General features: G+C 36.3%; 1 protein-coding gene across 1 annotated transcript; it reads left to right on the plus strand.

Moving 5' to 3' along the window:
• The first annotated feature begins 7,373 nt into the window (after positions 1-7,373).
• ptger1a (prostaglandin E receptor 1a (subtype EP1)) lies at positions 7,374-13,210 on the plus strand. The gene is made up of 3 exons (XM_051707737.1): positions 7,374-7,619; positions 8,458-9,314; positions 12,183-13,210. Exons 1-3 carry the CDS (start codon positions 7,544-7,546, stop codon positions 12,450-12,452), a joined length of 1,203 nt encoding a protein of 400 aa, XP_051563697.1. The 5' UTR covers positions 7,374-7,543; the 3' UTR covers positions 12,453-13,210.
• The last annotated feature ends 2,353 nt before the right edge of the window (positions 13,211-15,563 follow it).

Consider the following 15,563-nt stretch of genomic DNA (forward strand, 5'->3'; position numbering starts at 1 on the left):
GTTGTGACCATAAAGCTCTATTTTGGTCTCGTCACTCCAAATTACAGTGTGCCAGAAGCTGTGAGACGTGTCAAGATGTTGTCAGGCATATTGTAACCGGGCTTTTTTGTGGCATTGGCGCAGTAAAGGCTTCTTTCTGGCAACTCGACCATGCAGCTAATTTTTGTTCAAGTCTCGTCGTATTGCGCTCCTTGAAATAACCACACCGTCTTTTTCCAGAGCAGCCTGTATTTCTCCTGAGGTTACCTGTGGGTTTTCTTTGTATCCTGAACAATTCTTCTGGCAGTTGGTGCTGAAATTTTTCTTGGTCTACTTGACCTTGGCTTGGTATCAAGAGATCCCCGAATTTTCCACTTCTTAATAAGTGATTGAACAGTACGACTGGCATTTTCAAGGCTTTGGATATCTTTTTATATCCTTTTCCATCTTTATAAAGTTCCATTACCTTGTTACGCAGGTCTTTTGACAGTTCTTTTCTGCTCCCCATGACTCAGTATCTAGCCTGCTCATTGCATCCATGCGAGAGCTAACAAACTCACTGACTATTTATACACAGACACTAATTGCAATTTAAAAGCCACAGGTGTGGGAAATTAACCTCTTTAATTGCCATTTAAACCTGTGTGTGTCACCTTGTGTGTCTGTAACAAGGCCAAACATTCAAGGGTATGTAAACTTTTGATCAGGGACATTTGGGTGATTTCTGTTATCATTATGATTTAAAAAGGAGCCAAACAACTATGTGATGATAAATGGCTTCATATGATCACTATCCTTAAATAAAAGACAAATTTTTTTGCATGATCAGTCATATTTTCAAAATCAATGCCAAAATTTCACAATTTCTGCCAGGGTATGCAAACTGAGTACAATATATATATATATTCGTACGGTTCGCAACCCACGGTTCGGGAAGCACTGGCACTGCGGTCGGTTCACCTCAAGTTTAATGGTGCATCTGGAGCACAAGTTTTGGACAAGAAAACAAAACATCAAACAGACAGGCACAGTTACAACCTCCGCTAATGCACCTAAATGGATCTGTAGATGGACGCTCCGCCTATGTTTCATGTGGGTCAACTTGATGTTCTGCAAGCGTTGTGTGTAGAGAAAAATGGCAAATGAAGAAAACGAGCCACTGATAGAGAAGCCCCCCTGCGTTTCTCTTTTCTGGGAACATTTTCTTTTTGCAGTCAATTACAACAGCGATGGTCAAAAGACGTTTACAAAACAGGCACTGTTTGCAGACATTGCTCGTCACAAGTGCTGTGTATACTGGTAATATATGTCAATAATGCGCTTGAGGGATTATTTAAAATGCAAGTTCTTCCTGTTTCCTTGCGCGGCTGTAATTTATTGTGAGCATCAAAAATGCACTTTGATTAATGCGATTAAGATGCCGTTATAATAATACATTGATGCATGATTAATCGTTTACGCCAACATCACCCAGGGAAAGAGCCGCAGGTGAGCCAAAACAGCACACACTCCCTTCCAATGCTAATTTGGACAGACATGAAACAATAACTAAAGCATTTGGGGTGTTCATGTGGGATTTCCATGTATGATTAAAATACTCGAGCAGCATTATCACAACATCCCTTCTCGCATGCATTTTAAAAGCAAGGTTATTCCTTTTATAGTGGTGTAAAGCTTCCGAATATTGAATATATGTTGAGATTAATTTGAAGTGCATTTTATGTTGATGCATGTAGCGTATTAGTGCAGGTATTAAGTTAAAATGTTGATTTAGTAATTAGAGAAAATTTTTGTTTTTTAGTTAAGGACCCTGACGGAAATTAACCATGGTTTTACTATAGTAATATTGTAGTAACCATGATTGCTGTCACCATTGTTTTCTGAGCAGAAATTTGATACAATTAACCATGGTTCTATAACAGTAATACTGTAGTTTCTATATAGTAACCATGATTTTACTCTATATTGTAACCATGACAGTAACCATGTTTATATTGTGGTTACTATGATTTTACTACAAATGCCATGGTTAAACTATGGTTACTGTTGTAAAACAATGACTGTTATTCAAGGACAAACCTGCTGAAGTGTTCACCAAATAGATTATTCTTTGGATTTGGCAGTAATATTTTTTTTCTGAACAAAGCAAATACCGAACCGTACCGAAACCATGACCCTAAAACCATTATACAAACCAAACCGTGAGAAATTCGAACCATTACACCGCTAATATACACTGGCGGCCAAAAGTTTGGAATAATGTACAGATTTTGATCTTATGGAAAGAAATTGGTACTTTAATTCACCAAAGTGGCATTCAACTGATCACAATGTATAGTCAGGACATTAATAATGTGAAAAATTACTATTACAATTTTCTCATCAAAAAATCGTCCACGTGTAGCAATGACAGCTTTGCAAATCCTTGGCATTCTAGTTGTCAGTTTATCCAGATGACATCAGGTGACATTTCACCCCACGCTTCCTGTAGCACTTGCCATAGATGTGGCTGTCTTGTCGGGCACTTCTCATGCACCTTGCGGTCTAGCTGATCCCACTAAAGCTCAATGGGGTTAAGATCCATAACACTCTTTTCCAATTATCTGTTATCCAATGTCTGTGTTTCTTTGCCCACTCTAAACTTTTCTTTTTGATTTTCTGTTTCAAAAGTGGCTTTATCTTTGCAATTCTTCCCATAAGGCCTGCACTCCTGAGTCTTCTCTTTACTGTTGTACATGAAACTGGTGTTGAGCGGGTAGAATTCAATGAAGCTGTCAGCTGAGGACATGTGAGGTGTCTATTTCTCAAACTAGAGACTGTCCTTGTTAGAGTCAGCTGTACTTTGTCTTTGAAGACTGTAGTGTACACCTTTGTATGAAATCTTCCGTTTTTTGGCAATTTCAAGTATTGTATAGCCTTCAGTCCATAAAACAATGACTGACTGATGAGTTTCTAGAGAAAGCTGTTTCTTTTTTTCCATTTTTGACCTAATATTGACCTTAAGACATGCCAGTCTGTTACATACTGCATAAATGGCCTGTCTAGATTTTATCAAAAATGAGTTTTTCAAATAGTGATGGTGCTTTTTTTTTTTTTTTTTTTTAATCAGTAATGTCCTGACTATACTTTTTTATCAGCTGAATGACACTTTGGTGAATTAAAGTACCAATTTCCTTCCAAAACAGCAAAATCTGTACATTATTCCAAACATTTGGCCGCCAGTGTGTGTGTGTATATATATATATGTTTATATATAAAAAATTTTGTGAAAAAAACAATTGTGGACCTTCTCAAGTCTGGTTCATCTTTGGGAGCAATTTCCAAATGTCTGAAGGTACCACGTTCATCTGTACAAACAATAGTATGCAAGTATAAACACCATGTGACCACGCAGCCATCATACCACTCAGGAATGAACGTAGTTTGGTGCGAAAAGTACAAATCAGTCCCAGAACAAAAGCAAAGGACCTTGTAAAGATGCTGGAGGAAACAGGTAGACAAGTATCTATATCCACAGTAAAACGAGTCCTATATTGATATAACTTGAAAGGCTGCTCAGCAAGGAAGAAGCCACAGCTCCAAAACTAGGGTGACCATATTCTGGTTTTCCAAAAACAGGACACATTTTTGAACCCTATTATTGAATAATATTGTTCAAAACAGTGTTACTATGAATGCAAACTTTAATACAGTGAAAAAGACACTCTATTAGCATAACATATATATATATATATATATATATATATATATATATATATATATATATATATATATATATATATATATATAATATAAATTTCCAATATTCTTTTGAATGTTCTTGTACTAAAATAAAACATTTGACGCCATGAGTTTACCTTCATTTACTATTACTATTATTTTGAATGGCCATGGAAAATGAAGCAATGTGATAACAATTTTACCTGGTCGCAAATAGTAGTCCGTTAATTTACCTGATGAACTTTCACCTTTTGCTGACTCTTTATGCTTCGCAGAGCTAATGTGTGCTTCTAAATCACTTGCACCTTTATTAGCAACTGACACATAAGTGCCAGATTTACATGTCATACATTCTGCTTCCCACGGATCTCGACATGGATGAAAGCATGGGAATTTTTTGTGCAAATCTTCTGTAAATTTGCACTTTCGTTTGGGCATTGTTTCCACTCAGCTGTCATTTGCTGCTATTGTCAAGCAACTGTTTGATGCCGAACACAACAGCGCTTTGCTCGTTCACGGAGAGATTGACAGGCAGGAATTTGGCCAATAGTTGCTGCAAGCCTCTTATATTTGACCAGTTGGTGTGCGAGAAGGCAGGACTTACAAAGAGGGGTTAAAGCAATGCAAATATGAGTGCAAACACAATGAAGTATTAGACCAGATGCACATCATAATGCAACTAAAGCCGAATCCCAGACATTTTTGCAAAGTTAGAAATCCCGGCCGGAGGCTTTTTTAAGGTCAGAAAAGAGGACAGTATGGTCACCCTATCCAAAACTGCCATAAAAAAGCCAGACTACAGTTTGCAAGTGCACATGGGGACAAAGATCTTACTTTTGGAGAAATGTCCTCTGGTCTTATGAAACAAAAATGGAACTGTTTTGCCATAATGACCATCGTTATGTTTGGGGAAAAAAGGGTGAGGCTTGCAAGCCGAAGAACACCATCCCGACCGTGAAGCATAGGGGTGGCAGCATCATGTTGTTGGGGTACTTTGCTGCAGGAGGGACTGGTGCACTTCACAAAATAGATGGCATCATGGGGAAGGAAAATTATGTGGATATTTTGAGGCAACATTTCAAGAAATCAGCCAGAAAGTTAAAACTCGGTTGCAAATGGGTCTTCCAAATGGACAATGACCCCAAGCATACCTCCAAAGTTGCAAAATGGCTTAAGGACAACAAAGTCAAGGTATTGGAGTGGCCATCACAAAGCCCTGACCTCAATCCGATATAAAATTTGTTGGCTGAACTGAAAAACACGTGCGAGCAATGAGGCCTACAAACCTGTCTCAGTTACACCAGTTCTGTCTGGAGGAATGGGCCAAAATTCCAGCAACTTATTGTGAGAAGCTTGTGGAAGGCTACCCAAAACGTTTGACCCAAGTTAAACAATTTAAAGGGAATGCTACCAAATACTAACAAAGTTTATGTAAACTTCTGACCCACTGGGAATGTGATGAAAGAAATAAAAGCTGAAAATTCTCTCTACTATTATTCTGACATTTCACAATCTTTTTTTTTTTTTTTTTTTTTTGACATTTCAAATTTTTTAAATAAAGTAGTGATCCTAACTGACCTAAGACAGGGAATATTTTCTACAATTAAATGTCAGAAATTGTGAAAAACTGAGTTTAAATGTATTTGGCTAAGGTGTACGTAAACTTCTGACTTCAACTGTATATATATATATATATATATATATATATATCCAGAAAGTAGTCCATACAACTTGCTTGCTATATTACGAATCTTCTGAAGTCATACCACAGCTTTGTATGGACCTAAATTTAGATCATCATTTACTGAAATGTTATCCTCCACTCTGTATTTTATAAAACTGCCATGCAGTGTTCTATTACACATGCTAGAACCAATGGCATTTACCATCAATGATGTCAAACCTGCCGTGGTGCTTTGAAGCACCATTTTTTAAATCTGAACATGAACATAAAATAAAAATTGAAGTCTTTCGGTGAAGGGGAAGATTCTGAATGAATAATGGCTTTAATTTCGGTATTTTCCTCACAAATAGGAATTTTGTATAAATATAGAGTCTTATAGACTACTTTAATGGTTTTTAGGGCCTTTTTAGATAGTGACAGATGTAGTCACTATGAACTGTCATTGTATTGAAAAGAGCTGCATGAAGATTCTTCACAAATTCTCCTATGGTGTGTTTTGAGTGCTTTGCACTCATAAAACTGATCGTTGAGCACATCCTTGATTTCTAACAATAATGAATCACTGCTTTAGATCTTGATTGACTCTTTGGTGATGTTTTAAGACAATATTCTGCTCTCAACATTTAGGTTCACTGTTTTCTGCAGTTTGACCTGGGAACAGAGCGGAAGCAGTGTGTGGTTTGAAAGCCTGTGGTCATGGTCTGGGATTCAGAGCTTTTAGATTTGGTCTTGGAGACTGACATTAAACAGGATCCAAAAGAATAAAAGAAAAAAGACTGTTCACAAGATTATTAAGAAGATTATTAAGTGAATGGAAGAATGGTGTCTCTCTAAATGGAAAATGTATCCTATAGCCAAGCACCCGACTCCTGCTTGACATCTCTGAACACCACAGCATTAAAATGACAAATAACATAAAAAATTACACACTTCTTCTATAGGCCTACACTTTAACATCATGTAACATTATGAGGCAGGAGCTTGCTTGTTTTGATTATTCGGGGGTTACCTTCTCTCCATACCCCCAGAATCTAGACCCTTGATTATCTGATTATTACATTTAGGATTTGATGCATATTTAAGTTCAATATCACTTAAAACTAATCTTCAGTTTTTAAACTTCTGTTCTCAACATTACAGTTTCGCTTCCCTTCTTTATTTATTTATTTATTTATTTATTTTTCTGGCCTTGCTCTTAGTCAGAATCCAAACCATACGTGTGGAACCACTCTAGTTTGCCAGAAAGTGAGAAAAAAAATAACCAAATAAAGACACCTGTCTTCAATATGCAAAGAGATGGTTTTGTGGAACATTTTAAAGTATATTCAAGGCCAGCCCTAAGAGAGAGAGAGGAAACGTTTTAATCAAAAATGTTAATCATGGATTTTGTTTTATTTTTATTTATTTTATTTTTTTTGCATTATTAATTAGAATAATGATTACATTTTTTATTTGCAGTTGTTCAAACATAAAGTGTTAGTTTATAATGCATTGATTTGAAAAGTCTGCATATATTTAGTAAAACTTAGTAACCTTCAGGGACCATGTTCTTTAAAATAAGGCCTTAAAAGATAGCCTAAATATATAATCTAATTACTGAATATTTAAATATAGTACATTTTAATTATATATTTTATATATTTATTTTATTTTTTATTTTCAATAGCCTATATTATTATTATTATTATTATTATTATTATTATTATTATTATTGTGTTGTATTCATTAGCCTAACTTAGATTGTATTCAAATAAACAAACAACAGTATAAAAAATACTGTATCATCTTTCTAGCAAAGAAATGTATAGTTAGAATTTCTAAATGAAGCAGTATATATTATATATATCAGCCTGAGAGGTACATTTACAAATGTGCCTCTCAGGCTGATAAGTATAACTCACAGTCGCCTAAAGAGTAGTGCATGTTCATCAGGGAGGGCTTATATAGTCGCGCGTGTTTCTCTCCGCCACATAAACACACTGTACTGTACTGAACCGACTGAACCGAGCGCGTGTCTGCTACAGGAATATAGCGCCGCGAAACTTACAAACGTATCTTTACTGCATCATTTAGGAGAACATGACTGATCTCTTACGAGGAACGTTTTTTAAACCTAAGTGAACCTATTGCTTTACTTTTTTACCTGTTATTGAAGTAAGGATGACCAGGAGCTCGTATGGACACGATGCACGATGGAGTTTTTTTCTTCAGTCAGAACAGGATCAGTTGCACAGGAGTATGACATTGTAATCTTTATTATCTTATATTTTCACAAGAAAAAAGTGTGGAACATTTAGGCTACATTTATTTAAAATTATTGTTTTTTTTTTTTTTTTTTTTTTTTTTTTTTGTTGTTGTTGTTGTTGTTGTTGTTGTTTTTAATGTCTGCAACGATTTCTATTATTATTATTATTATTATTATTTTATTTTATTTTTTTTTACATTGACGATTTTAATTTATTTTTAACCTGTAATCTACGATATGATGTTTTAATCGCAATGGAAAATTATTTACTTTAAGGTAAGCGATTAAAATTGGTCTTAATGAGTAGAGGTTGATCTATAGGCTATATACCACGCATATATGCTGTGTCATAGGAACCCAAGAACTCTGTAGCAACGTTCTTATTTATAGAATGTTTCTGGAAAGTGTTTGATCAATGTTTTAGAATGCATCCATGCAACAGCATTTTATCATTCTCACATAAATGACTCACTATGAAATGACTCAGTGTTTAGCGTTCTTAATAGAAGGTGTTGACTCCATGACTAGAAAATATAATTGAGAGGTCAAACTCAGGCGAAATGAGCCTTAAGGAATGTTTTCAAACGATGTGTGGCTGTCAGTAGCCTGTCAGAACTTGCCTGTTTCTCTGTTGTGTCAGCTTTGGTGTGGCCCTGTTTGTCTCCTATTTTTACCTTAAGAGCTACCTTATTTTTATTGCTGAAAATTAGTATGACAATAAGATCTATAAATGTCAGTTATGCTTCTTAGCCAAACCTTCTAAATGAGTTGCAAATGTTATTATATGTCTTAAAATGGTCTGTGCTAATATATGTCTCCACCCTATCAGCAGCCTTACGTGAAGATGGGACCGAGTTAGCCATGCATCACAGTAATTCATCAGGCACTGTGCCACTCAACCCCTTTGCCAATCACAGTCAGTGGAATGTTCCCGATAATGTCACTTCGGAGAGACCAGCCCTAAGCGGCCCCATAGCTGCAATGCTGTCGATGACCCTGGGCATCCTGTCTAACATCGTAGCTTTACTCATCCTGGCTAACGCATATGCCCGCCTACGTCGACGATCCAAAGCTTTTCTCCTGTTTGCCAGCTCTCTGGTGGCCACAGACTTTGTGGGACATGTCATACCTGGTTCAATAGTTATGAGGCTTTACCTTTCTGGCGGTGTACCCTCTGGAGACTACAACAGGCAGGACCCATTATGCCAGTTCCTAGGGGGCAGCATGGTGTTTTTTGGCCTGTGCCCACTCTTTCTTGGTTGTGCTATGGCAGCTGAGAGGTGTTTGGGGGTCACAAAGCCATTGCTCCATGCTTCGCTGGTTACGACTGCAAGGACTAAACTCTCTCTTTCTGTTATTTGGTTAGCAGCATTATGTGTGGCCCTTCTACCCTGCTTTCAGCTGGGCTCATACACCTACCAGTACCCTGGAACCTGGTGTTTCATTAAAGTTCTGGAGGATGCTGAGGTGGCAGATGTGGCTTTTGTTATGTTGTTCTCAGGACTTGGGTTGACATCACTGGCTGTTGCTTTGGTCTGCAACACCATAAGTGGACTTACATTGGTGTTAGCCAGGATACGCAAGAAACCCTGTAACCGTCAATCAGCTAGATCCCATGATATTGAGATGGTGGTGCAACTTGTGGGCATAATGGTCACATCTTGTATCTGCTGGAGCCCTCTTTTGGTGAGTATGAGTAATGAAAATATTCAAGTTGCACAAGACACACATTGAAGGACTGTACACTGAGATCAAAAATATAATTTGAGCGAATATCATTGTTTCCTCAGAAACTTTAATTGTCACAGTTTGTAACCTTAGTACATTAAAGGGATAGTTCACCCAAAAATGAAAATTCTCTCATCATTTACTCACACTCATGCCATCCCAGATGTGTATGACTTTCTTTCTTCAGCAGAACACATTTGAAGAAAAATAGAAAAATATCTTAGCTCAGTAGGTCCTTATAATGCAAGTGAATGGTAATCTGACCTTTGAAGCTCCAAAAATCACAGACATTCAGCATTCATCATCCATACGACTCCACTGGTTAAATTAATGTCTTCTAAAGTGAAACGATCGCTTTTGGTGAGAAAGAGATCGATATATAAGTACTTTTTAACTATATATCTTTGCTTTCGGTCAGCAGAAGTATGCATATTTACGAGAGGGCAGAGTTCACACGGTCTCTTGTGCGACGTATTTGCGTTGGCATGTTATGGACAAATCTCACATTTTTTTCTCGGTTGAGACATCCAGCATGAGCACACAAACGCACTATTGTGAGTAAACATGCAGATACAAATACAGATCTAGACCAAAACCAACGGAGCTTCTGTACAACGTTCATCCTACTCAGTTGGAAACAGCGCTGCTCTTCTGGGTGTGTTGCACAAGCGTCTGTTCCTGCGTTAACGTGCCAACGTGATTACGTCACAGGCGTGTACTGCTGCTGACCAGAGGTGATGATTTATAGATAAAAAGTATTTAAATATTGATCTTTTTGGCACCAAAAGTGATTGTTTCGCTTTAGAGGACATTAGTTTAACCAATGGAGTCGTGTGGATGACGCACTGACTGTCTGTTCTTTTTTGAGCTTCAAAGGTCAGATCAACATCCACTTACATTTTAAGTACCTACTGAGCTAAGATATTTTTCTTCAAATGTGTTCTGCTAAAAAAGAAAGTCATACACACCTGGGATGCCACGAGGTTGAGTAAATGATGAGAGAATTTTAATTTCTGGGTGAACTAACCATTTAAAAGTGTTTTGTAATAGATTTTATCCGTTCTGAAACTTTCTCAAGACTGAGCCGTTGAATTAGATAATGCATACCATTCCATTTCTAAATATATTTCATATTTATTTTAGGCCATAACTTTACTTTGTTTAGCATTTTTTTAAATCCTTGTGCTTTTTGTTTATTTCCAGGTTTAAATTTGATTTTGAATCACAGATTTTCAATGTAGTCTCAGACTTTTGAAGCCTAAATGTACTAAACTGTATGTTTTAAGATACAGTAGCCATCACTGAGGTGGTACCCTTGTTTTGGGTAAATACACCGATCAGCCACAACATTAAAACAACCTGCCTAATATTGTGTAGGTCCCCCTCATGCCACCAAAACAGCGCCAACCTGCATCTCAGAATAGCATTCTGAGATGCTATTCTTCTCACTACAACTGTACAGAGCGGTTATCTGAGTTACGGTAGACTTTGTCAGTTCGAACCAGTCTGGCCATTCTCTGTTGGCCTCTCTCATCAACAAGGCCTTTCCATCTGCAGAATTGCTGCTCACTGGATGGTTTTTTTTTGTTTTTGGCACCATTCTGAGTAAATTCTAGACTGTTGTGCATGAAAATCCCAGGAGATCAGCAGTTACAGAAATACACAAACCAGCCCGTCATGAGGGTGAGTAAATGATGAGAGAATTTTCATTTTTGGGTGAACTAAAGGAGGAAAAAAACATATAAATGCACCTTTAAATGTATACAAAATAGGTCTTTAGAGTACATTTATGTACCCAAAACAAGTTATACATATTAAACTAGAGGTACAAAAAAGGTCCCCAGTGATGGCCCCTGTACCTTAAAAAGTAATTTTTTTCTGGGAGTGTTCATGGTTGCTCACGTATACAATATTTTTTAGATAGAGCATATTAAAACTAACCATATTGAGCTAAAAAGTGATTAATATTCTCTAATGGATACTTTATCAGTAGCCAAAGAAAATTTAATGACGGCATGCAAAATATGGTTTGGTTTTAGTACCTTTAAAAATGTTTTGATATTCTCATATGAATTCCATAGTCCTGGAGTTGGATTCACAAAACATTCTTCTTAACTACTATTTTCTTCTTATTTCCTACTTAAGAAATATTTCTTAAAGGGATAGTTCACCCAAAAATTTAAATTCTCTCATCATTTTCTCACCCATAATGCCATCCCAGATGTGTATGACTTTCTTTCACATGCTGAACACAAACAAAGATATTTAGAAGCTCTATTGGTCCATTCAATGCAAATGAATGGTGGCCAGAGCTTTAAAGGTCCAAAAAGCACATAAAGCCAGCATAAAAGTAATTCACAAAACTTAGTGGTTAAATCAATATCTTCAGAAGTGATATGATAGGTGTGAATGAGAAACAGATCAATATTTATGTCCTTTTTTACTATAAATTCTCCTCCCTGCCCAGTAGGTGGCGATATGCACAAGGAATGTGAATTGCCAAAAATAAAAGAAGAAGTGGAGATTTATAGTAAAGAAGGACTTAAATATCCTTTTTTAGATATACTTCTAAAAATCTTCATTTGTGTTCAGCAGAAGAAAGAAAGTCATACACATCTGGGATGGCATGAAGGTGAGTTAATGGTGAGAGAATTTTTATTTTTAGGTTAACTATTCCTTTAAGAATGTTAAAAGTCCTCGTCAGCATAAACATTTCTATTAACTTTATTAACTTTCTTATTAAGATGAATTTTGTGTATCCGGCCCTAGGATATTTTGAGACAATAAAAATACTTATGACGTTTTGTCTTTCTGCCTTAACTCTAGATGGCTGGCCTAATTACAGTGACACAGTCGTATGAGGGCTCTATAGGAGATGACATTGCCACCTACAAGACCCTGATGATAATGGGGGTGCGAATAGCTTCATGGAACCAGATCCTGGACCCATGGGTCTACATCCTTCTCCGTCGAGCTGTCCTCCAAAAGATTTACCTCATTACCAAACCTCAAACCAACTTGAAAGAAAGCACAATTCGCTGCTGGGAGATCCATTCCTTTCCCAGCTCTGAGAAAAATACTGTCAGTAGAGTCTGAGAGAATATCATAAGAAACATTACTCAAGCTGAGCTTCTATTAAATGAAACTGTTATGTTTAATAGGACTGTCATTGTAGCCAGAGTCAAGGGGGGCCACTAAGGTCCTCTAAGGTAGGCCTATTGTGGACTGGTAAAAATGCACCTAATGGCTTGACAGAGTATTTATTGAAGCACATTTGCACAGAGATAAATAAAGCATGAGATGAACATTCCTAATTCTCCATGTAGCATTATTGAGCATTTATAATAAGAATTTGGCTGGATAGGTTCATGCTAGTGTAACTGATAGCAGTCATTATTTTCTTTTGGACCTTCATTAGGGGATACACTTTGGAGTAAGTAATTGAAGCATTGATTGATCCAGTGTTACTTTAAGACAATTTACAATGCGTAACACCAGATTTGTCTATTGAAAAGTGAGAGTGGCAAAGCATGGAGGGCAGAGCTCATGGAAAACATATTAAAGTATTATTTGTTTTACTGGAAGTGAAAGTTCACTGAAAGTTAATAGATCCTGAGATTTAAATTTGTACATGAGGAATATCAACAATATATTAACTGTGAGACAAAAGCTTGTAATTTTATGTGTAACGTTTTCCTTTGCACAGTTTATCTTGCAAATATGTTACTGTGCATAAATGCTGAATTTGAACAATTATTATGTTCATATTATTGTATAATTTAATCCTTCTGTTATCCCTCCAATTGTCTGGAGGCTTTTTATGATGTTATTTTACATTAAAAACATAATAAAACAGAACCAACCTAACATAAACCACATTTCCCTTGCTAAATATGAAACTAGTCTTCATACATTTATTTATATTTTCCCCTCCATAACCAATCTCTGTGACTTGTTCTGTTATTTAGGGATGTATTTCTATAAAAGGGCCTATACCAAATATTCAGAAATATTCTCTGATGAAGCTTAGGTATTTAAACTTTATTAAATCATAACTTGATTATTTACATAATGGTAAGAAAATGAACAGGGTGGAAATAAAGAACTAAAGGTAGCCAGTTGCTCATATTCAATGGATGGAGTGTCAAGGGTGTCAACTTGAAGTTAATGTTGATGTTTTTAACCATCTTTTGAAATGTTGATATCACACTAAATTTCTGTCAATTTAATGTTCTAGAGTAAAACAAGCCAACTAATAACACAAAACATCACTGAATTCATAAAATCATTTGCAAAAACTTACTGATGTTTGTGCTATTGTTTTCCCTCCAAAAAATTTCACTTCCTAGAGGATGTCATGAAAGAACTGGCTGTTGTTAGGGAAAGGGGGTAGGCTATTACAAAAGACTTACAGAAAGAGATATATGCTTCAATATTGTAGGATTTATAGGAAACAATACTCCCAAGAAAAATGCTTTGTCGATTAGAGAGAGAGTTAATTGCCAGTTAAAATTATTACATATTCACCCCATGTTCATTTTGTTGCAATACTGTGATGAAATAAAACCAATCAATAAGATTTCCATCATTAAAATTCTGAGTTTAATGTTTTATCCATTTATAATACACATAATAAAGACATGAAAATGTACTGCATTGTAGGAATGACCCAGTTAATAACTAATACACCCTGTTTTTTGTAGCCTAGTAAGTTGTGTTTCATTCAGAAATTATCATCCCTAACAGTGTTGGGTGTAACGCATTACAAAGTAATGGATGGACTGCAAACAAGGAGGCTCAACACATAAGAATACATAATATTGATATTAGCCCAACTGTGTCTGTGTCAGTCTCACCCCCTTGGTTTTTCCCAATGCCATCAATTGATCTCCAGATATTAAATATCATCAATGATAAACAAAGGTGTGATGCTAAGGATATAGTAGTACAACCATACCTGGATGAAAAGTACTTCCTTTTTTTGCAAGTGTACACTGATGGTCCAAAAGATCCTGATTCTGGACGTACAGCTGCAGCAGTGTTCATTCCTCATTTTAAATATAAAATTGCTAAAAGAACATCAAATTATTTATCAGTCTATACAACAGAGATGAATGCTATTCAGTTGGCTTTACAATGGGTGGAAGAAATACATCCGATAAGTGTTGTGATTTGCGCTGACTCATATTCAGCACTTACAGGTTTAATAAGTGGCAAATCCTCATCTAGGCAAGGAAATCCTTCAAAGTTTGTTCAGAATACATCAGCTAAGAATAATAATTGTCGTCTTATGGGTACCTGCTCATGTTGGAGTGGAGGGTACTGAGAAGGTGGAAAATATGGCTAAGCAAGCTCTTGCACTTTCAATAATTGACATCAATGCACCATTAAGTAAATCTGAAGTCAAAGGACTAATTAAAATAAAGGGACGACATCTATATAATATCCAAAAACAAGTTGGTTACGAAAGGACTGATTATGGCAATAGGAGGAATGATACAGTAATATCTCGATTACGTATTGGAGACTCAGCTCTCAATCACTCACTTGACATCATAGGTAAACATGAATCTGGCACCTGTAATAAATGTGGTCTTCCTGAGACTGTTGAGCATGTGCTACTAAAATGCAGGGCATATGACAGTGAAAGATTCCAGCTCAAAGAAGAATTAAAATCAAACACAATGCAATAGCATTACAGATGCGTAAGTGATAAAGGATACTCAATTCGTCCGAGCACAAGCAGGGAGGTAGAAATAATCCACTCTCTGTAAAGTTGTGTAAACACACACATGCAGCACATGTACACACACAAACACATGCACATGCATGATGCAACACACAAGCAAACCTGTATATGCCACTGAAAAGAAACAACGAGCATTCAAATACACAGTGGTTTTACTCTCAAAGCTGTTTACAAATGTTTTTTCAGAATTTTTTTCAGTTTATTAGTATTCTTTCACACCAACACAAACACAGTTAAACAAGCATACTGTACACATACATGCCACACACAGCTAAGGTTGTAGATAGTGGGCACACACACACACACCTGAAGATACTACTACAGCATGTTTGTGATAAGAAAGTTAAATTGCATTTTTAGAAATGCACTGGATCTCTTTAGCCAAGTTGCTGTCTTTGTCAAGTTGCTGTGATTTTGTTATTGTTTTCAGTCAATATTAAAGTACTAAAATAGCTATT

The sequence above is a fragment of the Myxocyprinus asiaticus genome, chromosome 9 (genome assembly GCF_019703515.2).
Source record: "Myxocyprinus asiaticus isolate MX2 ecotype Aquarium Trade chromosome 9, UBuf_Myxa_2, whole genome shotgun sequence".
Lineage (NCBI taxonomy): Eukaryota > Metazoa > Chordata > Actinopteri > Cypriniformes > Catostomidae > Myxocyprinus > Myxocyprinus asiaticus.